The 25384-nt window shown below is 39.6% G+C and overlaps 1 protein-coding gene across 4 annotated transcripts in view; it reads left to right on the forward strand.

Moving 5' to 3' along the window:
* Positions 1–25384, forward strand: part of GLRA2 (glycine receptor alpha 2) — a 211339-nt gene that overhangs the window by 52355 nt on the left and 133600 nt on the right. For all 4 annotated transcript variants that reach the window (XM_027534633.1, XM_027534634.1, XM_027534635.1 and 1 more), the window contains 2 exons: positions 243–466; positions 22688–22770. In XM_027534633.1, the coding sequence (XP_027390434.1) occupies positions 243–466; positions 22688–22770 (307 nt within the window). The remainder of the gene's footprint in view (positions 1–242; positions 467–22687; positions 22771–25384) is intronic.

Here is a 25384-nt window from a genome sequence, read left to right on the forward strand (position 1 = left end):
TAAATTAAGTAAGAATTCAACCAATTCAACTTGTTCCATTAGTGTTCTGGTTTGGTTGAGTCTTCTTTTTTTCTCCCCTCTGTTCCCACTCCTAATAGAATTGAGTGGTTTATTTTGACCAAGATATACACAGTCTGGTTTATTCAGATACCAATATGGCATGCATCAAATCAGGGAGAAGAGTGAGGGGAAAATATGTCAGAGTGGTTGATAGATAACTCTTATGCATGGCATTTCTGTAGGACTACCGAGTGAATATTTTTCTGAGACAACAGTGGAATGATTCACGGTTGGCATATAGCGAGTACCCTGATGATTCTCTGGACCTGGACCCATCGATGCTGGACTCCATTTGGAAACCAGATTTGTTCTTTGCCAATGAGAAGGGGGCCAACTTCCATGATGTTACCACTGACAACAAATTACTTCGCATTTCAAAAAATGGCAAAGTACTCTACAGTATCAGGTAAGCTTCCTTCAGCTACCCTTTGCTCCCTTCTCCATTCTTCTCCTGACTTAGAGCCACCTGACTCTGCAGGGCAAGATGGATATGAATATTATCCTTTGTGGTCTCTTGTTTATTATTTGAAATTAAAGTCATTGAGCATGCCAGTGGTTCTCATTGTCTCAGAACTGCAATCTTCCACAACCAAAATATATTTGGTAGGATGTTGGTTAGGTGGTGGTATCATATAAATGTCTGCACAAATATGTTTTTTGATTGATTCAATAAAGGAAGTGCAGGCCATTTAGTTCAATTACTACTGAGCAAAGCATACAAGTTTTTGTATGTTTCATTCAACATACATTTCATTTCAAATAATTATGCCATTCTATAGCATTTAACCACACACACACACACACAGATTCAATGGTTCAGTATGGTCACCGATGGCATACTTATGCTCAGTGAATGGAAAACTGGTTCTAATCCCAGCTCTACTTCTAATTAAACATCTGACCTTCATCTGTTAACTTTTCTTGGGCTTGAGTTTGGGACACAAAATTCCTCACATGCATTTTCACTTTTGTATTCAAATATAATCTTCTCCAGAATCTTTATCACCCTATGATCAAAATAATCTCTCTTTTCTGAACCCTAATAATAATTTTCTGTGACTCTATAAGGCTCTGACTTCTTCCTGCCCCATATTTTGGCTACTTCTATACACAAATATAGCATAAGAACACAGATTTTTGGAACCAGATAAATCTAGAATTAAATCCATGCTTTGCCACTTGCTAAGTTACATAAGCTATACCTTCAGTTACCTTAATTGGAAAATGGGAAAATCTGTATTTATCTGAGTATTCTTGTGAGAACAAATTATATACAGCAGAGGTCAGCAAATATTTTCTATAAGGGCAGATAGAAACTTTATTTAGTTTTGCAGGTCAGACTATCTCAACGCTGTCATAGCTACTCAACTCTGCCATTATAGCACAAAACAGTCATAGACAATACTCAAACAAATAGATGTGGCTGTGTTGCAATACAACTTTATTTATAAAAACAGATGATAGACTAGATTTAGCCCTTTGGCCATAGTTTGCCAACCCCTGATATAGAGTATATACAAATACTTGCCACAGTTCTTGACACACATGGTATGTTCTCAATAAATGAAATGATGGCTTTTTATATTTTAAAATTAACATTCTTTCTAAATAATAAGTCCTTTAAAGTCAAGATATTTGGATTTTCCATCTTTTACACCCCCTCCCAAATGGCCAAGACTGTGTATTGTATAAGAGAGATATCAAATATATTGAATAAATATTGACATTTTAAAGATCACATTTTATATATTACATTATAGAATCTCCCTTTCTCTCTAATCTTACTACCAAAAAACAAAGTGGACAGCAAGTATCTCTGCAAATGATTTTCACAAGTTTGCAGACTCACCACTCACCACCACCAAAATTGTATTTCACAATTTTATATACAATTTAGTTCTGTACTGTACATTCCATTCTTAACCTAGTAATTTCGCAGCTTGCTGATAGTTGCAATGTCTTTTGGAAGTAAAGAGGCTGCTCATTTGTAAAAAGTGGCAAAGTCACTGCTTTCACAAAGAATCAGGGAAACTTCCCCTACTTTATTTTTAAGGAATTTAACTTTATTTTTATAATTTTTTTTAAGGAAACAGAATATTCCACATAGTGATGCATTTGGTATAAGATGCAGTATTGGGCACAACTTAAGTTGATGTGACCTGATGAAATGGGACATACGTAGAGCATGGTGCTGGGAAGGAGAGTTATAAAAAGCAGCACAGAGTATCAGCTGCTCCAGCTAACCCTCTGGGCCTTGGGTGGCATTTGCTCTAGTAAATACCTGGCATCAGGCACTGCTGAAATAAAACTAGCTTTTTTCCCCCTTCTGTTCTATAAAGCCCTTGCATTCTAGAACCATGAAGAATATAATTTTCGTCAGACTAGATCCAAAGGCAATTCTTCTATCTCTGCTTCCCAGTAGGCTCTGAAATACCCCCCAACAATTGTTTTGGGTTGGGTGGAGTTTGTCCTGTGACAGACTAGTTTCGACCTTTCCCTCATGGTGGGTATTCTATGAAGTGAGGGGAAAGACCCTTGGTGTAAGAGAACTTAAGGAAACATAGCTTTAGGCAGATTTGAACTGCAGGAATCTAATTATTTGTCAGGAAGGGTTTTCAGTGAGCCAGACACCGTGCCGGGCCTAGAGATCCAGAGCTGAGAAAAATGTGGTCTCTGCCCTGGAAGGGCTCCAGCCGAACGAGGCAGGCACATATCAGATAATTTAAGTAGCAGGAATAAATAGGAACAAGGGAAAGAAAAGTGGCTCTAACTCTGCAAACAAATTCTGTGACTCAAATATTGTTAGAATTTGGGGGTTGGCACCTACACTCCTGCTTATTTGAGTCACCTGGCCCATCTTAACTAGAGGGTAAGGAGGAATTAGTGCTAATACACGCCCAGCTACAGGTCCAACTCAAGTTTAAAGATCAGTTTCTGATGTCTAAAAGGTGTGGAAAGTCCTTGCTGACATTCCATGAGGAAAGACTTTCTCTTAACTCTCAGGTTTACAATGCAAATACCCGCAGGAGAGGGAACATGTTGTCCTCAATTCATACTAAACTATAAAGAACTGACACAAAATTTTCTTTCAGATAGTAGGTTTAATGTCTGTGAAGAATAGTGGAACAAGCATGTTGGATGCCTGAGAGGAAAAATCAGATAGGATGAAGAGAGTTAAGAAAGATACAAGGAAGGGATACAACAGAAGCACCAAAGATAAACTCATGAATTGCCTCCATCTGACACATTCTAATAATTACTTCAACACTGGTCCACATTAAAAAAAAATGATGTCCTATGGGTATGCTTCGTATTTGAATTTTCCTGAAACCTGAAGCATATGGATAGAAGTGCTGCATCCAGGAAAAATTCTACACTTTCTTAATTTTGTAGGAGCAGAATTAACTCTGCATGGAGACCAAAGCCCAAGGCTTTGACGGCCAAACAAAACACAATGAGAACTATGCAGCCACTGACTTTATAACAAGCAAGATCACACTTCCCACAATGTAATCTATCTTGTTAGTCTGAAGACCAAAGTTTAAAAAAGGGAGTAACAGTAGACCAGAAATCCATAAGTGTCCTGCAGATTCAAATACCTGGAGTATCTGAGTAAAATTTAAGCAAATACACAGTGATGCAGGACATAGTCTCTGTTGGCAAAAAAGTGTCAAATTTGTTCCTGTCTACTTAACCTCTGATTTCTATTTTTTAATTATTCACTTCCCTGACATGTTTGATCTTACCCTGTTTTGAAGCTTTTTTGTTGACCCACCCCATTAAGTACTGACCATTCTTGACCAAAGTGTAAACAAGGACACACATCTTGCTTTGTACAGTCTCTTCAGAGACACTCAAATTCTAAATTTATATTACTTAAAAGGCCAAAATCCATAGTGAAAGAAAGAAGTGAGCCTTGAGTATCATACATATTATTGCTCAAATAATATTTACTGAATCAAGTATAGTAAATTGTAGTAGACGTTAGGACATCATAGCATATGGTGTACATTATGAAAGAAAAAAGGAGAGGGTGAGCATTTTTAAAGAGAAGCAACTGGTCTCAAATGTCCACAATGTCTTTGCTAATATCTGTTTTCTTCCCTTCCTTCTCATTGCTCCTGAGAATTTTCTGCCAGAATGCTGACTTTTATAGATGCATAGGATTTTTTTTTTGAAGGTATTACCTTGCAAAATATCCTTATTTTACTGATAAGGAAGTGACTTCTTTCAAAAGTTAAATGAGTTAAAATAATGGAGCCCATAAATAGGAAAGCTCAGACCAACAATCAAAGCTCTTGACATCTGTTTCAGAGCTAACATCTCCTACCTCACATTAATTCTTCATTTACTCCAATTCCATTTAAAGACACAAACAAATACAATTCAAAAGACATATGGTTTTGGAACCAGTCTTTTGGGGACTCAATTTTCAATGGACTATTAGAGGAAGGAGGTAAGATTTAAGATGTGGATATAAAGTATCTTTGAATTTCACAAATGACCAAAAAGACTGTTTAAATTCAAGATGCCACAGTTTCGATTTTGTGTTTGTGCTCACTTGTGTTCGATTCTCTGCGATCCCGTGGACTGTAGCCCGCCAGGCTCCTCTGTCCATGGGATTTACAGGCAAGAATACTGGAATGGGTTGCCATTTTCCACTCCAGGGGATCTTCCCTACCGAGGATTGAGTCTGAGTCTCTTGTGTCTCCTATATTGGCAGGTGGATTCTTTACCACTGAGCCACCTGGGAAGCCTTTCAAATAGGAAGCTCATTTGATAGTTTTATGTAGCATGTATAGTTTATATAGCTTGCCTGGAGAATTCCATGGACAGAGGAGCCTGGTGGGCTACAGTCCATGGGGTTGCAAAGAGTCAGACATGACTTAGTGACTAAATGACAACACAAAACAAAGTTATTAAGTAAACTCCTTACCTTCAGGCAACTTGTTGAGAACTTATTCTATTTTTAAAGACCATCAAAGAAGCAGATTTTATATAAGTTACTCTAATATTGTACATAAATTATTACTTTTAAATGTATTTATTAGTTTTTGGCTGTGCTGGGTCTTTGTGGCAGTGCACAGGCATTTTCTAGCTGCTTGCCACGGGCTCTAGAGCACATGGGCTCAGCAGTTTGGACTGTGGTCTTCTCTAGTGGTGGTGCGTGGACTTAGTTGTACCATGGCATGTGGGATCTTTGTTCCCCAAGCAGGGATCATACTCATGCCCCTTGTATCGGAAGGCAGATTCTTAACCACTGGACCACCAGGGAAGCCTCCAGAACTTCTTCCTTCTATACCTTAAATCATATTTGCTACAACTTAAATTAGTCTCATTTTCCTACATTTGTTAACATGATAAACAAATAGTTACCATTTTTATAAGAATGGAGGGATTCCATCACTGATTTTGCTTTCATAAATTTTCATCCCCCCAGAGTTAGTGGACATATGTTTGGTCACCAATATTATGTTGCTGGTTTAATTTTACAGTGTGTAAAATCAGCACCAAGAAGTTCTTCATGTTGCAGTTTTCAGTTTGCTGCACAGTTTGAGGCCCCTACTCTGAATTTTGTGATATTGACTGCTATCTTGGTTCCTTCTAATATTATAGTCAACGAGGCTTTTAGAGTCAAATACCCTTGAGCTAGGGTCTCTGGCCTCAGAACTGTGTGACCTAGGTAAAATTTGTTCTCCCTCTGAACCTCTATTTCCTCAGCTTTGGAAAAGAGATGATTTGCTTAAAAGCTTTAGTGGAATATGCTATATGCATCAGTTCAGTTCAGTTCAGTCGCTCAGTCGTGTCCGACTTTTTGCAACCCCATGAATCACAGCACGCCAGGCCTCCCTGTCCATCACCAACTCCCAGAGTTCACTCAGACTCACGTCCATCGAGTCAGTGATGCCATCCAGCCATCTCATCCTCTGTTGTCCCCTTCTCCTCCTGCCCCCAATCCCTCCAAGATAGTCAAAAATGGCATTGCCCTCTGCTCTGGGGCCCTTGGTATTTTCTTGTAATTTCATGATTGTGCTTTCTGTCCCAGTCTGTAAGTCAAAGAGTAAACTGACCAGAATAGAGCCCCATGATTTCTGGACATGACTGTTTGCCTTCACTGTCTTCTTATTTGACTGATCAGGTAGCTGGGGGGGTCCTATGCTGTCTGCCAACTGCATAGAGTTCTCCAAACAATACATAGTTCTGCGATTCTTCCTCCATAACAGTATTCCATGTCACTCTCGTCATCAACTTAATCTGACCTGAAACTTACTCCTTTATGGTGTTAGAGGTGATTTCCTTGTTAATTTCTTTTGATTCGATTCATAAATCCAGGCATCGAGGATTCAGTGTCCCACCATCCCAGTAGTATCTGAGTTGCCATAGAGAACTCTTGGGGACTGACATGCCTTCTCTCTCTCTAATGATAGATTACAGGCAGCAATGAGAGTAGTTGAAGTGTAGATTTCTAGACAAGTATCCAACTGTGCTCGCCAAATAATCCTGTCTAATGACCTGTCTTTATCCACACACATAAAAGGTCAGCTTTTCTAACATCATCTCCTACTCTTGACTCATCCCTATGGCCTGATACAAGAACTTCAAAGATTCTAACTTCAGTTATAGAATGATTGTTATAGCAGAGGGAAAAAAAGAGCATGCTTTATTTAGATGTCAGAGCTGAAAATGGAGTGCACAGTGAACTAAGACCTGCCTAAATGTTACCAATGGTGATGCTTTGATTATCTTACTCTCAATTTTGATGAGACACATAAGCCCATATTTTCTATTAGAAGGCAGCTATGCAAAGCTGTGATTTCTTCTCTCTGTGCATATTTGGACCATGTTTATCTTTATATCCTATAATCCAGGCAAAATTACATTCTCATTTTCCAACTCTGTGTCCAAATCCTCATTAGTTTTGTGACTTGACTTAATGCAGTAATTAATGACTGTAACATAAGTGCCCACATCGGAATTAAGCAGTGAGGCTTCAGAGAAATGCTGGAAAATGCCATGGAAACCACGATTCCTTTCTTCCTAGAGGCAAGCAAGGTTAGGAGGCTGGGAGGCGCTGGCATGCATATGCGCTGGCGGCTTCAGCAGGAAACTGAGCTAAGTGGTGCAGAGGGGGTGCTTTTGGAGAGTGGGCCTCAAAAGAGGTGCTGCTGCTGCTAAGTCGCTTCAGTCATGTCTGCTCTGTGAGACCCCATAGACGGCAGCCCACCAGGCTCCGCCGTCCCTGGGATTCTCAAGGCAAGAACACTGGAGTGGGTTGCCATTTCCTGCTCCAATGCGTGAAAGTGAAAGTGAAACCGCTCAGTTGTGTCTGACTCTTAGTGACCCCATGGACTGCAGCCTACCAGGCTCCTCCGTCCATGGGATTTTCCAGGCAAGAGTACTGGAGTGGCAGCTGAGGGTAAAAGCATTAAAGTCTAGAAAGCATGTTCTGTACATGACAGATTCTCCTATAGCACAAGAAACTGCACTCCTGATTGCATTCAGAAATACACATACACTTAAGGGCATAATATTGGTTCAAACACAACAGAGTAAGGATCTTACCCTTGTTTGAAGGAAAAGAGGAATTATGCAATGAAATACAAGGCAGGCGGCATGACCACATGTCCTTGACTGTTGACCTGACTGGACTAGCAATAGCAACTGGTAGGGTATTCTCTTTTTGGAGGTAACTTTCCACTGCATTAATATTCATTAGAGTTTGCTCTGAAGGTGATGGAGCACCTTCAGAACAGAATACCAAGAAGGTAGCTTAGGGCACAGGAGCACCACCCTTCCTTCCATCATTTACTGTATCCTCTAGGCTCAAAGACTAGCCTCTCTAAGCCCATCAGTTTATCATTCTGAGTCTCACTTTCCTTACTATAAAATGAGATTGAACCAGGAGATTAGATGAAGTCTGAGGCTCTGTCCTAAGTCTATAATAATTTTCAAAATGATCTCCTCCTTCCTAAACCACAAGATTCCTTTGGGATGAGGAAAAATGAGTGGGTTCTTCATGTTCCTTAGGGCTTGGGAGACAGAATTAGGAGATTCTGAATTGTGAGGCCTATCTCAAACTACTTTTGGATCTTTGAACCTTTTTCTCCCAAACTGAGTATCTAACTTCTGAGGAGAGGAACCTGACTTTGGAGTTGGGTAGGGAAGGTTGGACTACTTGCTGTTTAAGAGGCAGCCTTATATTCAACATATAGTTTGCACAGAGACTAATACTTAATTCTAAGCTCCCTACTGAGAAATTTCCCAGTCGCAAATTAGATCATGCATACTCTCTGATTCAACCAGCAGGAGTATCCAAGAGATATTATTTTAGAATGTGTTCATGAATTATGGGTTTATATACTTTTAGACAATTATACAAAGATGGTTGACTGAGATAATTATTATCTGGATAAATAGACTGAAGGAAATCACCTAGTAGATTTGAACCAGTAGAGTTCAAGGGCTAGTATGCCATTATTCATCACCTGAATTTTCTTATGACAGGAAACCAAAGGAAATTCAGAGGTCCTGGTGAGCCTGCTCAACTTCTGTTGATGTAGGCTTCTGCCTGGTCCATAGTGCTCCTTTTCAAAGGCTTCCTGGATGGCATTAATCCCAAAATAAACACACATAATATCACCATGATGCTCATGAGACACACAAATTACTTTAGTGCATTCTCATAGTACATAACCCAAAGGAAGGACATTCCCATTTTAAAATGGGAAAATATTGTCCAGCCACAAAAGTCAGCAGGCCCCTATGTTAGCTGCTTGTTAAGAGTCAACTAAGGAACTGTACTTGGTTCCAAAGTGTTATCTAATCAAGAATGGACTATCCTTCCATCTGACCAATACTTCATTCTCTCTCCAACCTTAGCCGTGGAGAAACAGTGGCCAATAACTTTCCATCAGTTACTACAACTGAAGTTGTAATGCAGAAAAATGCTAGCAAAGTAACACAATTTTGCTCTCAGCTGTCAGCAGATAAAAGTTACTTTGGTTTTCTTAAAATCACATTGGCAGTTCTTTTTATTTTTTGCCAAAAGTAAAATAATCCCAAATAAAACAGTAAGAGAATTGCTATACAATGCTATTCCCTCTTTTTTCAACTCAGCATCACCATTAAATAGCTGTGAACTCAGACAACAGAGTAACCATGGACAAGTTAGTTCTCATTAATTTAATGTGCAGGTTAATAGCATTTTATCTTCATGAATATTTGGTGTATAAATAAATAGTAGCTGTTAAATGACTGAAATTTAAAACGTAACTAAAATGTGGGCAGAATTGGTTATTTGAATCTTTGATCATCTGAGCTCTTCTTTCTGATGGTGTTCATTATAGCCCTCTCCTATTCAACACCTTGATAACATTTTCGTTCGGGAAGCATCAAAGCATTTGGAAAAGTTTTAGCTGCAGATTTATCTGTTGCTCTCCAAGTTGAATCCAATCCATATTTGGGCTTAATTAACATGGGCCCACCATATGTGTGCACATTTTCTGAAGGGACAAGGCACAGATGGGAGCAGATATTGTATTTTTGTCCTTCCCAGCTAGTATTGCTGAATGTATATGGGTATTTTCTGTGATGCCTTTATGTTTGGTAAACATAGACCTTCCTCGTCAGCCACTGGTATTTTAGTCAGGGGAGAGGAGTAGAACAGCTGATGAACCAGCACTGTTGCCACTGACTCCCTGCAAAGCCCAAGGTCAGCATGGAGAAACAGGTCTTAGGCTTATTTGGAATTAACTAAAAGGATAGACTCTAATAGCAAAGCTTACTACCAACCTTGGGTTTAGTTTCAATCTTAGATAAAATTGAAGAAATGATTTCTCACCAGTGTCCTGCTGCTGCTGCTGCGTTGCTTCAGTCATGTCTAACTCTGTGTGATCCCAGAGACAGCAGCCCACCAGGCTCCCCCGTCCCTGGGATTCTCCAGGCAAGAACACTGGAGTGGGTTGCCATTCCCTTCTCCAGTGCATGAAAGTGAAAAGTGAAAGTGAAGTCACTCAGTCATGTCTGACTCTTAGCGACCCCATGGACTGCAGCCTACCAGGCTCCTCCGTCCATGGGATTTTCCAGGCAAGAGTACTGGAGTGGCAGCTGAGGGTAAAAGCATTAAAGTCTAGAAAGCATGTTCTGTACATGACAGATTCTCCTATAGCACAAGAAACTGCACTCCTGATTGCATTCAGAAATACACATACACTTAAGGGCATAATATTGGTTCAAACACAACAGAGTAAGGATCTTACCCTTGTTTGAAGGAAAAGAGGAATTATGCAATGAAATACAAGGCAGGCGGCATGACCACATGTCCTTGACTGTTGACCTGACTGGACTAGCAATAGCAACTGGTAGGGTATTCTCTTTTTGGAGGTAACTTTCCACTGCATTAATATTCATTAGAGTTTGCTCTGAAGGTGATGGAGCACCTTCAGAACAGAATACCAAGAAGGTAGCTTAGGGCACAGGAGCACCACCCTTCCTTCCATCATTTACTGTATCCTCTAGGCTCAAAGACTAGCCTCTCTAAGCCCATCAGTTTATCATTCTGAGTCTCACTTTCCTTACTATAAAATGAGATTGAACCAGGAGATTAGATGAAGTCTGAGGCTCTGTCCTAAGTCTATAATAATTTTCAAAATGATCTCCTCCTTCCTAAACCACAAGATTCCTTTGGGATGAGGAAAAATGAGTGGGTTCTTCATGTTCCTTAGGGCTTGGGAGACAGAATTAGGAGATTCTGAATTGTGAGGCCTATCTCAAACTACTTTTGGATCTTTGAACCTTTTTCTCCCAAACTGAGTATCTAACTTCTGAGGAGAGGAACCTGACTTTGGAGTTGGGTAGGGAAGGTTGGACTACTTGCTGTTTAAGAGGCAGCCTTATATTCAACATATAGTTTGCACAGAGACTAATACTTAATTCTAAGCTCCCTACTGAGAAATTTCCCAGTCGCAAATTAGATCATGCATACTCTCTGATTCAACCAGCAGGAGTATCCAAGAGATATTATTTTAGAATGTGTTCATGAATTATGGGTTTATATACTTTTAGACAATTATACAAAGATGGTTGACTGAGATAATTATTATCTGGATAAATAGACTGAAGGAAATCACCTAGTAGATTTGAACCAGTAGAGTTCAAGGGCTAGTATGCCATTATTCATCACCTGAATTTTCTTATGACAGGAAACCAAAGGAAATTCAGAGGTCCTGGTGAGCCTGCTCAACTTCTGTTGATGTAGGCTTCTGCCTGGTCCATAGTGCTCCTTTTCAAAGGCTTCCTGGATGGCATTAATCCCAAAATAAACACACATAATATCACCATGATGCTCATGAGACACACAAATTACTTTAGTGCATTCTCATAGTACATAACCCAAAGGAAGGACATTCCCATTTTAAAATGGGAAAATATTGTCCAGCCACAAAAGTCAGCAGGCCCCTATGTTAGCTGCTTGTTAAGAGTCAACTAAGGAACTGTACTTGGTTCCAAAGTGTTATCTAATCAAGAATGGACTATCCTTCCATCTGACCAATACTTCATTCTCTCTCCAACCTTAGCCGTGGAGAAACAGTGGCCAATAACTTTCCATCAGTTACTACAACTGAAGTTGTAATGCAGAAAAATGCTAGCAAAGTAACACAATTTTGCTCTCAGCTGTCAGCAGATAAAAGTTACTTTGGTTTTCTTAAAATCACATTGGCAGTTCTTTTTATTTTTTGCCAAAAGTAAAATAATCCCAAATAAAACAGTAAGAGAATTGCTATACAATGCTATTCCCTCTTTTTTCAACTCAGCATCACCATTAAATAGCTGTGAACTCAGACAACAGAGTAACCATGGACAAGTTAGTTCTCATTAATTTAATGTGCAGGTTAATAGCATTTTATCTTCATGAATATTTGGTGTATAAATAAATAGTAGCTGTTAAATGACTGAAATTTAAAACGTAACTAAAATGTGGGCAGAATTGGTTATTTGAATCTTTGATCATCTGAGCTCTTCTTTCTGATGGTGTTCATTATAGCCCTCTCCTATTCAACACCTTGATAACATTTTCGTTCGGGAAGCATCAAAGCATTTGGAAAAGTTTTAGCTGCAGATTTATCTGTTGCTCTCCAAGTTGAATCCAATCCATATTTGGGCTTAATTAACATGGGCCCACCATATGTGTGCACATTTTCTGAAGGGACAAGGCACAGATGGGAGCAGATATTGTATTTTTGTCCTTCCCAGCTAGTATTGCTGAATGTATATGGGTATTTTCTGTGATGCCTTTATGTTTGGTAAACATAGACCTTCCTCGTCAGCCACTGGTATTTTAGTCAGGGGAGAGGAGTAGAACAGCTGATGAACCAGCACTGTTGCCACTGACTCCCTGCAAAGCCCAAGGTCAGCATGGAGAAACAGGTCTTAGGCTTATTTGGAATTAACTAAAAGGATAGACTCTAATAGCAAAGCTTACTACCAACCTTGGGTTTAGTTTCAATCTTAGATAAAATTGAAGAAATGATTTCTCACCAGTGTCCTGCTGCTGCTGCTGCGTTGCTTCAGTCATGTCTAACTCTGTGTGATCCCAGAGACAGCAGCCCACCAGGCTCCCCCGTCCCTGGGATTCTCCAGGCAAGAACACTGGAGTGGGTTGCCATTCCCTTCTCCAGTGCATGAAAGTGAAAAGTGAAAGTGAAGTCACTCAGTCATGTCTGACTCTTAGCGACCCCATGGACTGCAGCCTACCAGGCTCCTCCGTCCATGGGATTTTCCAGGCAAGAGTACTGGAGTGGGGTGCCATTGCCTTCTCCACACCAGTGTCCTAGCCACATGATTTTGAGCCCTGTTATCCATCTAGCTTCATCCCTCCATTTGATACTCTCAGTATCAAAGTCTGCTCTTGGGGATATTGGTAAGGAACCTGAGAATCTATCAACTCACATACACAAAGGAGGAAATGACTAACAGTACTTGAAATACTACTCTCTCCCTAGATTTTCATCTTAGTAGTCAGGGAAGCCTTTAGCTAAATGTCTATTATCCCATTATGAAAGTGTTAGTAGCTCCGTCACGTCTGACTCTTTGCAACCCCATGGACTGGAGCCCACCAGGCTCCTCGGTCCATGGGATTCTCCAGGCAAGAATACTGGAGTGGGTTGCCATTCCCTTCTCCAGCAGATCTTCCCAACCCAGGGATAAGAGTTGGGAGGAGTTTGATCAGGAGCACGCACTGGAATCTTTCCAGAATCCTAATATTTTCCACACCATGACTTTTCAACCTTTACTTATATAAACAGTCTTACCAGGCAATGCCACATCTGCACCTGCCCGTGGATCAGGGGAACGGCTTAGGGCTGGAATGAGCAAGACCGTCTTTATGCTTTACATGATGCGCAAGGTCAAAGCAGCCATTTAATTACAGAGCTTTCAGAAGATGAGCTTAAAAACTTCATGCCTTACCTGCTTAGCCAAACTTGGACTGATTTACTTTTGTTCTCTGTGGACAAGGATCCTTTTGTGGGCACCTTGAGTTTTAACTCAAGATCATCAAATATTTATTGTAAGTCATACTTCCCTGACAGACCCAAAGGGCCCTCTAAGGATCTAGATCTGTAAGGTAGGTTATCCACTCTACCCAACCAGTGTAATAAAAGGGAGTAATGAAAAGCCTTTTACTTGATTGAGTTCAGCTATGTCTGATTTACATAACCTGGAACATTCTTTAAATGAGAATTTGAAAACAACTTTAAAAAGATGAATAATAAATGCACAACTATTGGAATAGACTCCATAAAAAGAATGCATATATGTATACATATACACACACATATATATTAATATGTTAGTGATATTAAACTATGATCCCTTCCAAGAAACTGTTATTTCAGGTGTCTGATAAGCATGATGCCCAATAAATGCTTGCCAAAAATTGCTGAATGGATATACTAGATTATACCCCAGATGGAGTTCTGTTTAACAGGAATCCCTCCTGACTAAAGACATGGAGCTGGTCTCCCTCCATGCTCTGTCTTCATCCCTGACCAGTACCAGGGGTTTTTATAAATCTTTAGTTGGGGATCATCCAGTGAATGTTGCAGCCACCACCCCAACTCTCTTTAAAATTTCTCAATGGCTCTCGGGGATATTAGATTTTCTAGTCAGAGACCAGAGACAGCACTCTGACACACTGCTACTGCCCTGAGTAGAGTTCCACTGCCTACTTTTGCACACTTGTGTGTGCTAACAAGCATCTGCTTTGGGTTCTTCTCTGCTGCACCTTCCACTCTTCTTAGCAACTACCCCAGTTTTTTCTAGTCACACCTACCATATTCTTGGTTGCCAATGAATTGACCTTGTGTGTTCTGCCTTGACCTTAGCAACTTGCCTCTCCCTGGTGACTGAGGTTCATGACTAACCTCCCTCACTGTCTCACTACCCCTGATCCAGTCACTTAGAAGTCTTCTTGAGCCTAATTGTCCAGATAAGGTTTTTAGTAGAAAGTCTTATTTTCCAAAGAGAGTGCTAATGCCACTGAAAAAAACAGACCTCTTTCTCAATCCCTGCCTATTTCTCTTTCAAAATGTTCTCCTCTTATTCCATTACACGGACAGTAACTAAAGTCCTCCTTGGGACATGCTGAAGTAGGGCTTCTTAAAATGTGCTCCACAAGATCAGCCCAGCATTAACTGAGTTTCTCAGGAGGGCCTGAGAATCTGCATTACTACCAAGCCCCTCAGATGATACCTACATCGACCAGAGTTTGAAACCCATTGTGCTAAAGAAGACCCTGATCAGCCAACTAGCCTAATGGTATCTTTTAATCCAATGGCCACTCTAACTCCTTTCCTCCATCTCCCCATATGTGTGGGTTGTATAAATGATGCATGTCTAACTTGACTTCTAACTTGCTCCAGGCTAATTTCACTTAAGAAGGACACTCTTGTTTAATACATGATGCATCCTGTCAGATCTCTCTGGCATTAGAATGTCACATGATTCAGAAATTTCCAAGTATACCTGAGAGGAAAGAGTCAACAGACCTACATGACCTACACTGTACAGTAAAGCTGTCCTTAACATTTTAGGAGAAAGAGTGAATAGTGTTCTAGGATGTGGTATGACAAAGCCCTACAGGGACAACAAATATAAACCCAGATTGCCAGAAAGTTCTAATTTTAAGAAGCATTATTATTTCAAATTAAGGCTTTCATCACATTCAAGAGTGGAAATTCACCTATAAGAGGAAATTTTTATGCTGATCACCTTCACTTGCAGTTTAGAATCATAGAAATTTTGAGTAGGATGGAGTTTTGGGTAAAGAATGAGGCTCAGAGATATAGTTAGGGTCAAACTGCTCTTTCTCTATAAGCCTGGTCCACCACCCAGGCCCCTGGATCCCCAGTCAATGATGCTTCTACTCTAGGAGGTGGCCAGGGGAGGCTAGAGGAGTTTTTAAAAGGAAAAGTCATGGGAAGCCTGGATAACTGCAGAAAATATGAAGACAACCAAGGTGTCTACAATCTATTCTGCTAGCTTTAAAGACAAAAGAAGATGATAAACTAGCAACAGATTCTAAGAAGGAACATTGTAGAGTAGAAAATAATAAACAAACTTTGACATCAATTAAAGTTGGGTTCAAATCTAACTTTGGTTGCTCACTGTTTTTGTGACTTTGGGGAAATGGCGTAACCTCTCTGAGCTCCAATGTGCTTATCTCAAAAACAGAGAATTCTCTCTGCCTCCTGGGATAGTACTCCACGACTACAAAATAATGAGAGCACTCGAGCTACAGCAGGTGCTCACAGAATGATTATCAATACTATGGAAATCACTTGAAGTTTTCTTTTTCCTTATTAAGCATTTTAATCCTAAAAGAACATAGGTTCTATACCCTCTGCTATTTCCATGTACCACTGAAGGTTTGCAATATGCTGCACAGAGTGTGCTACGCATGGTCCCTGAGAGAGGAATGGCAGGAATATACCCGAGACTCTTGCTTTTCCTAAAACACAAAAGCATCCCTTTACCCTTCCTGTCCAAACAAGACAGACTACTATATCAGAATTTACTCTCTGTGAATGTTGGAAATCTTTTCTTTAGGCAAGAAGATCCCTCATGACAATTTGTAATTCCATCTGAAAATTCGTTTTCTCTTCAAATGGCTTTTTCTTCCCTCAAGAATCTTTTACTGGGAATGGTCTTCCACTTACATGGAATTCCTTATGAATGATGAGTAGTTGCTTTACAAGTCAAGAAACCTTCTGTCCAACATGAAATTATAAAGTGATTAATATGCATGCTTCTAGCAATATGAGAACAGTCCTGGCCATGGACCCAGCTACCTGATCAAGGCTAGAGGACAGGTGGACATGGCTTTCTGGCTTTCTTTCCGTTTGGTTTGCCTTATTTCTAGTTCCCACTAGAAATGCTAGCAACTTACAGAGAGGGGCCAGGCAAGCTCTCTGGCTTCCTTTGCCAGTCTTGGAATTTGGCAACACCCCATGGGCTCTGGAGTGTTTTTATACGTATAATTATAATTACACATATGTACAATTATAACAATTACATATAATTATGATTTTACACTGTATAATTACGATTATACAGTGGAAGTGACAAATAGATTCAAGGGATTAGATCTGATAGACAGAGTGCCTAAAGAACTATGAACAGAGGTTTGTGACATTGTACAGGAGGGAGTGATCAAAACCATAACCAAGAAAAAGAAATGCAAACAGGCAAAAGGGCTGTCTGAGGAGGCCTTACAAATAGCTGTGAAAGGAAGAGAAGTGAAAGGCAAAGGAGAAAAGGAAACATATACCCATCTGAATGCTGAGTTCCAAAGAATAACAGGAGAGATAAGAAAGCCTTCCTAAGGGATCAATGTAAAGAAATAGAGGAAAACAATAGAATGGGAAAGACTAGAGATCTCTTCAAGGAAATTAGAGATACCAAGGGAACATTTCATGCAAAGATGGGCTCGATAAAGGACAGAAATGGTATGGACCTAACAGAAGCAGAAAATATTAAGAGGTGGCAAGAATACACAGAAGAACTACACAAAAGAGATCTTAAAGACCCAGATAACCATGATGGTGTGATCACTCACCTAGAGCCAGACATCATGGAATGCAAAGTCAAGTGGGCCTTAGGAAGCATCACAATGAACAAAGCTAGTGGAGGTGATGGAATTCCAGCTGAGCAATTGCAAATCCTAAAAGATGATACTGTTAAAGTGCTGCACTCAATATGCTAGCAAATTTGGAAAACTCAGCAGTGGCCACAGGACTGGAACAGGTCAGTTTTCATTCCAATCCCAAAGAAAGGCATGCCAAAGAATGTTCAAACCACCACACAATTGCACTCATCTCACACGCTAGTAAAGCAATGCTCAAAATTCTCCAAGCTAGGCTTCAACACTAAGTGAACCAAGAACTCCCAGATGTTCAAGCTGGATTTAGAAAAGGCAGAGGAACCAGAGATCAAATTGCCAACATCTGTTGGATCATACAAAAAGCAAGAGAATTCCAGAAAAAAAAAAATCTACTTCTGCTTCATGGACTATGCTAAAGCCTTTGACTTTACAAAGTCAAAGTTTGTTGACTTCACAACAAACTATGGAAAGTTCTTCAACAGATAGGAATACCAGACCGCCTTACCTGCCTCCTGAGAGGCAGAAGGGGACGACAGAGGATGAGATGGTTGGATGGCATCACCGACTCAGTGGATATGAGTTCAGCAAGCTCCAAGAGATGGTGAAGGACAGGGAAGCCTGACTTGCTGCAGTCCATGGGGTGGCAAAGAGTCAGACATGACTGAGCGACTGAATGACATGGGCTCTGATGATCCTCCTCTTCTAAATCCTTTGTGTTTTTCCATTTCTGCTGAATAAAAGCCTTACATTCTCCCACAGAGCTTGAGGATGCTGATTCATTCGTTCAACAAATGTTTATTGACTACCTACTCTGTTCAAGGCATTATTTTAGATGGTAAAAAGGAAAACTTGTAGCCTTTGTGGTTATTGCATAAGGGAAGAACCTTGCATAGGAGAGAAATAAGTAAATTTAAAAATTCATTTGATTTAAAAAACTGTAATATTAACGTGGTTTACAATGTCTGCATCTATCAGGCATTTAAACTTTAAGTAAGATATAAACCTAAGCTGGTATGATGAGCAAGGTAAACTAAATAGGAAAGTAGTAAGGAATGGAATGGGGGAAGCTGATTTCCTGTGCTTTGTCTTATCCTTTTGCTTTTAAAATAGAAATGTTCACTCAGCCTTCTCACTCTGTATAAAGAAGCAGGGTCTCTATAAGGGAACTTTATTCTTTCTCTTGGGCAAACAGGAGCATGGGTGCTCTGAATACCTGCATGTCTTCACAATAACAAAGGGGGACATGTGATAATGCTTCAGTAAATGAGTTCTTTAAGAAAAATCAAATGGGTTGGGAAGATCCGCTGGAGAAGGGATAGGCTACCCACTCCAGTATTCTTGGGTTTCCCTGATGGCTCAGCTGTAAAAGAATCTGCCTGCAATGTGAGAGACCTGGGTTTGATCCCTGGGTTGGGAAGATCCCCTGGAGAAGGGAATGGCTACCCATTACAGTATTCTGGCCTGGAGAATTCCATGGACTGCATATTCCATGAGGTTGCAAAGAGTCAGACACGACTGAGTGACTTTCACTTTTACCTAAAAAAGATGGAGAGCCAGAGTAAGGGAGATAAAAGATTGGTCACATTTTGGTATATGTTGTATGTGTCAGTCTTATCTGGTGCAATTTCTACATCTCTTGGGCTTCCCTGATAGCTCAGTGGGTAAATAATCTGCCTGCAATGCAGGAGACCCCGGTTCTATTCCTGGGTTGGGAAGATCCCCTGGAGAAGGGATAGGCTACCCACTCCAGTATTCTTGGGCTTCCCTTGTAGCTCAGCTGGTAAAGAATCCACCTGAAATGTGGGATACCTAGGTTCAATACCTAAGTTGGGAAGATCCACTGGAGAAGGGAAAGGTTACCCACTCCAGTATTCTGGCCTGGAGAATTCCATGGATGGTATAGTCCATGGGGTCGCAAATAGTTGGACATGACTGAGTGATTTTCACTTCACTCTGTATCTCTGTACAAAATAATATCAAGCTCACTTTTCTCCCAAGCCCATGTTTTTAAATTTAAAGATAGCTTTTAAAAATCAGTAGTGGTTACTTTGGAAGGTTCTTGACAGAAGAGAGCGCAAGGGAGTATTCTGCAGTGATGGGAATATTCTAAGTTTGGATCTTGGTGCTTGTTAAACAGGTGGGTATAGATGTAAAAAAGGTATCATGCTGTAACTTACGATTTGTGTATTTTTACTGTGTGTAACATATACTTCAGTGAAAAAGGAAAAAAATCTAAGTAAAACGCAAGTCTGTTTTAGGCCTGCAGATGTGTGGTAAACTAGACATCATAAATTATAGGCTCTGTGGTCCATGAAAGAACTGATTAGATCTTTCCAATTGCTTCCCATTTGCTCAGATGATGACATGATTTAGTAATGTGGGGAGCTGTTAACTTGCCTCCTTGTTATTGACACCCATTGGGTTCCCATACAAAACCTATCTAGAAAGGGAAATAGGAAAACAAGCAAGGAAGGAGGTAAACACACACGCAGTTCTCCACTGAGACTGAGATTCAGAGAGTTTCATGCTCTTCGGGAATTTCACTCAGCGGGGCTTTTCCATGGTGTTAATAGTTTTGACCCCAAGAACTCTGTAGGATTGTTACATCTGCCACAAAGCCAGAAATATCATGTCTGAAACTTTTTTCCCTAAATGAATGTGAAAAGTTCATAAAAGAATCCAATTAAGCAAACCTATGATTAAGAATATTAAAACCAGGTCACTTCCAATAGCAAACAAAATACCACTGAATTCCTTGTTGCATGTTTTAAAACTATTCATTTCTGCTATTATTAGTTTTTAATTTCTCAAAAGTAAACTTTTCAAAATCATAATGAAATCTCCAGGTTTTCTGGTTTTGATTCAATTAAACTATGCACATGTCCTCTGATTATTTTTATATGATGGACATATTTTTGTTTGATGAAAATATTTCCTCTGTAAAAAATGAAAAAAATAGATTCTTACTCTGTTAATAACAATTTTAAACTCACAGATCTTTTTGAAATTCCCCTCCCTTAATAAAGTGTCAATTTTTTTAAAATTTCTGATTACTAGAAATTTTCATTTTGATTCTTTTACTCTTCCTTTTGTTAAAGAGTTCATGGCATTGATCTCAATAAAATAAAACCTCAAAAAAACAAAGTCTTTATGCTAGGAAGAAATTTAAATATATTTAACTATATTTATATTGATATCTGTAAATGAACTCTACAACTGACAAAAATCATTTTTCTTGTCTAAAATGTTATTTTAACTTGGATATTTAGAACTCAAAACTATTGCTTTTCCTTTAGAAACGTGGTATTTGTGTTCTCAGAATAGCTCACAGAGGTAGGTTATTTATCTAGCAATGAAGGTGAAATACTGTATGTTTGTGGCAAAATTTTAACAATAATAATATAATTATAGTAATAGCAAAACATTACTGAATACAACATAATTTAATAATTTCACCTTTCAGCTATTGTTTGAAGAAAGGCATGCTTAATAACATAAAATTGATCATCTTCAAATAGCCTATACTTGTCAATATAAATAACACAGAATGAATAAAGAGTTAAAAAAATAGTATGAATCATCCCACAAACCAAAAATAACTACTCTTAATATAGTGCTGTGTTCACTTCTAATATTGAAAACATTTTCGCACGATTGGGAGTACGCTGTACTGTTTTTGTATCTTGCTTTTCCCTGTCATTGTTGTATTGTAATGATTTTGAAGACTGTCAGCATGGATTCTTTGTCTAATCTCACCTCAAATCCCAAATCTTTTCTTTCTTTAAAATAACTGGGCCACTCTTTTATTATTATTATTATTTTGCTTTGGATTGAATGGGTATAACACAAAGCTGAGAAAGGAAAGAAAAGGGAATCAGGAAGGGAGAGCATGACAGAAAGGAAGAGTTCAGGTAACAGTGCAAGAGTCAGAGGGGTCTATGGAGAGAAAAGATATTTGAGAGAAAACGAACAGAAACTTGGAACAGTGAACTTCAGAATAACATGGATTCTAGCATTAGAGCTAAATGGCAATAAGCACCATGTGATTCTACCCCATCATTTGATAGTGAAGTGAAAGTCACTCAGTTGTGTCCAATTCTTTGTGACCCCATGCCCTACACAATCCATGGAATTTTATAGGCCAGAATATTGGTGTGGGTAGCCGTTCCCTTCTCCAGGGGATCTTCCCAACCCAGGGATCGAACCCAGGTCTCCTGCATTGCAGGTGGATTCTTAAGGATGCATGTTTATCGAGTTTAATGTCTTGCTTTGGGGACAGGGACAGTTGGAGGCAGTTCTTGAAAGGGAACACAGATCTGCTGATTCTCAACCTTAATTTCCTTCTTTTAATCTCTGAGGTATAAAAAAACTGAAGAGCAAGAGGTGTGCAGCATTTCCTCGAGGACTAAGAAGGGAAATAGTGGAAAAGAGATGGTGAATTAATCAATATCCTGATAAAAGACTTGATCAGAGGTGGCTGGAGCCTGGAAAGTTAAGGAAAGGGAAACATAGTAGTCCCTCAAGGACGCAGAGAAGTGAAGACCATGTACAAGCTACGATCCTCAAATGGCATTTTCGATCCGGAATTACCCACTCCAGATTTGTGAAAATTCTAGAATGAATGCTATAATATACAAATGACCTGTCCATGTAGTTAGCAAATGAAAAGATAGTGAAGTATTTGCCCATTTGATGGAAGGAGAGCCAATACTTGCCACAACCAATTATGCTTATTACATCATTTTTTGTCCTTGAAGCAAAGCCCACCTGTCCAACTTCAAAGCATGATAAACTTTACATCTTTTGGACATCAGTGTGCATAAGAGCCCACTTTCCTGTTACATTATTTCTCAATGTTCTTCTTTATTTATTTAATCACCTAAATTATGTATGTATGTATTTATTTATGTAACTTTAAAGTTTTAGTATTGTAATCGGGGTATAGCCGATTAACAATGTGGTGGTAGTTCCAGATGAACAGCAAAGGGACTCAGCCATACACATACATTTAGCCATTCTCTCCCCAAACCCCTCCCATCCAGGCTGGCACATAATATTGAGCAGAATTCTGTGTGCTATATAATAGGTCTTTGTTGGTTATCCAGTTTTAATACAGCAGTGTGTACATGAACTTCACAAAATCCCTAACTATCCCTTCCCCCCAGAAACCTCTTCTTGATTCTAGAATAAACTTGAGACCAGTGCTGCTGGGGAGGTGACAGTCAGAGACTGGAAGATGGGAAATGGAGAGTAAGAGGTTACAGCAAAATTCTATAGTATTTTAAAAATTTACCAATGACTACTGCTCATTTGAAAATTAGAAAACATTGTCCTGAGTGACAGCTGAGATTTCATCATCTGTATCAGTGTCACTCTACTTAATACCAAATATATTTTTGGTTTGCTTTTCAAGAATCAGATCTCACAAATTAAAAACTTGTTTTCAATTTTCTTTTCTTTGCTAAGGCTCACCTTGACCTTATCCTGTCCCATGGACTTGAAGAATTTTCCAATGGATGTCCAGACTTGTACAATGCAGCTGGAGAGTTGTAAGTCATTACTACTTAAATAACCACCTGCTTGTTTTAAGCAATGACCTGGTTCTTTTCAGTGTGTTATTAAAGAGGAAAAAACCCCATAAGAGTCAATCTATACCTATTTAACAACTCCCGAGGTCCTAAGGGAAGGACAAGGAAAAGTGTGTGTGCATGACTTAAACCCAAGAGCACAAAGACCATTTTTCAAAGTAAAAAGCCAAATAACTTGACCTTCCTCAAAAAACAAGCCTGATTTAGTAAGCTTTTCTTTGAAATGAAAATGTCTCCTGGGAAAATTAAGATTATTAGTCATTCAACCTCTATAATGAATCACTCTCTAGTCAGAAAATTGTATTTCCTTCTATCTTGTGCTTGTATAGACCTTCACTCCAAAGGAATTTTAGAAGGAAGGGATAACTGATTTGAGGACAAGATACAGGGGACTTAGTTCAGTTCAGTCGCTCAGTCGTGTCCGACTCTTTGCGACCCCATGAATCGCAGCATGCCAGGGCCTCCCTGTCCATCACCAACTCCTGGAGTTCACACAGACTCAGGTCCATCGAGTCGGTGATGCCATCCAGCCATCTCACCCTCTGGCGTCCCCTTCTCCTCCTGCCCCCAGTCCCTCCCAGCATCAGAGTCTTTTCCAATGAGTCAACTCTTTGCATGAGGTGGCCAAAATACTGGAGTTTCAGCTTTAGCATCATTCCTTCCAAAGAAATCCCAGGGCTGATCTCCTTCAGAATGGACTGGTTGGATCTCCTTGCAGTCCAAGGGGACTCTCAAGAGTCTTCTCCAACACCACAGTTCAAAAGCGTCAATTCTTCGGTGCTCAGCCTTCTTCACAGTCCAACTCTCACATCCATACATGACCACTGGAAAAACCATAGCCTTCACTAGACGGACCTTACTCCAAGGAGTAAGCGTCTTTTAATTTCATGGCTGCAGTCACCATCTGTAATGATTTTAGAGCCCCCAAAAAATACAGTCTGACACTGTTTCCACTGTTTCCCCATCTATTTCCCATGAAGGGATGGGACCAGATGCCATGATCTTCGTTTTCTGAATGTTGAGCTTTAAGCCAACTTTTTCACTCTCCTCTTTCACTTTCATCAAGAGGCTTTTGAGTTCCTCTTCACTTTCTGCCATAAGGGTGGTGTCATCTGCATATCTGAGGTTATTGATATTTCTCCCGGCAATCTGGATTCAAGCTTGTGCTTCTTCCAGTGCAATGTTTCTCATGATGTATTCTGCATATAAGTTAAATAAGCAGGGTGACAGTATACAGCCTTGACGTACTCCTTTTCCTATTTGGAACCAGTTGTTGTTCCATGGCCAGTTCTAACTGTTGCTTCCTGACCTACATATAGCTTTCTCAAGAGGCAGGTCAGGTGGTCTGGTATTCCCATCTCTTTCAGAATTTTCCACAGTTTATTGTGATCCACACAGTCAAAGGCTTTGGCATAGTCAATAAAGCAGAAATAGATGTTTTTCTGGAACTCTCTTGCTTTTTTGATGATCCAGCGGATGTTGGCAATTTGATCTCTGGTTCCTTTGCCTTCTCTAAAACCAGCTTGAACATCTGGAAGTTCACGGTTCACATATTGCTGAAGCCTGGCTTGGAGAATTTTGAGAATTACTTTACTAGCATGTGAGATGAGTACAATTGTGTGGTAGTTTGAGCATTCTTTGGAATTGCCTTTCTTTGGGATTGGAATGAAAACTGACCTTTTCCAGTCCTGTGGCCACTGCTGAGTTTTCCAGATTTGCTGGCATATTGAGTGCACCAATTTCACAGCATCATCTTTCAGGATTTGAAATAGCTCAACTGGAATTCCAGTGGCCTTATAGGAGGATGTAAAAATGAGGGGCATTGAGATGACATGGAATAAGGGGATCTCCCTTAGATGGGCAATGGACATACAAAAATAAGGTGAAGGAAATAGAGAAATGCTACTACTTTGTGCCCTTTATGTCCTGGCTCTGATGCCACTGAAATCTCTAACATGTGCCATAAGTTGCTGATGCCTCCAAGGTAACGGAATTTTCAGTCAGCAGACATGAAATTTTTTTCTGGCTTGCTCTGTCAGTTGCTCTGTTTGTAAATGCAGAGAATAGTAAGTGCTACTGACCTACAGGGATGTTAGGAGATTTAATGAGGCAGGGGCAAGAAAATACTTTTAACTTCTTGGTTTAGAAAAATAATAAATGTAAAAAGACACATCAACTATTATTTAAAAAGAGGCGGTGACAGGGATTTCTTCTGATCATTTAAAATCATTGTAGATTTCCCTTGAAACTTTCTACAAAAATAAACAAAATAATGAAACATCTTTGTTTGAAGAGGATGTCAGGGATAAAATGAGAATTTCTGATTTGCAATAGGCTTTATGTATTTATTTTTCCCCATTGCCCCTTCTCTTCAGAAGATAGTTAAGAAAAACTTTTTCTTATGTAATGATTCCTTCTTTGTGTCTTCTCTACTGCTCCAAACTCTCCCCTACCTCAACTTAATACTCAGTTTTTCTATAAAGCAGCAACCATAGCTATCATCTGAGGTTCCTCCAAAGCTTAGTCATGTCTGACTCTTTGCATGCCCATGGTCTATACAGTCCATGGAATTCTC

The sequence above is a fragment of the Bos indicus x Bos taurus genome, chromosome X (assembly GCF_003369695.1).
Source record: "Bos indicus x Bos taurus breed Angus x Brahman F1 hybrid chromosome X, Bos_hybrid_MaternalHap_v2.0, whole genome shotgun sequence".
NCBI classification, from domain to species: domain Eukaryota; kingdom Metazoa; phylum Chordata; class Mammalia; order Artiodactyla; family Bovidae; genus Bos; species Bos indicus x Bos taurus.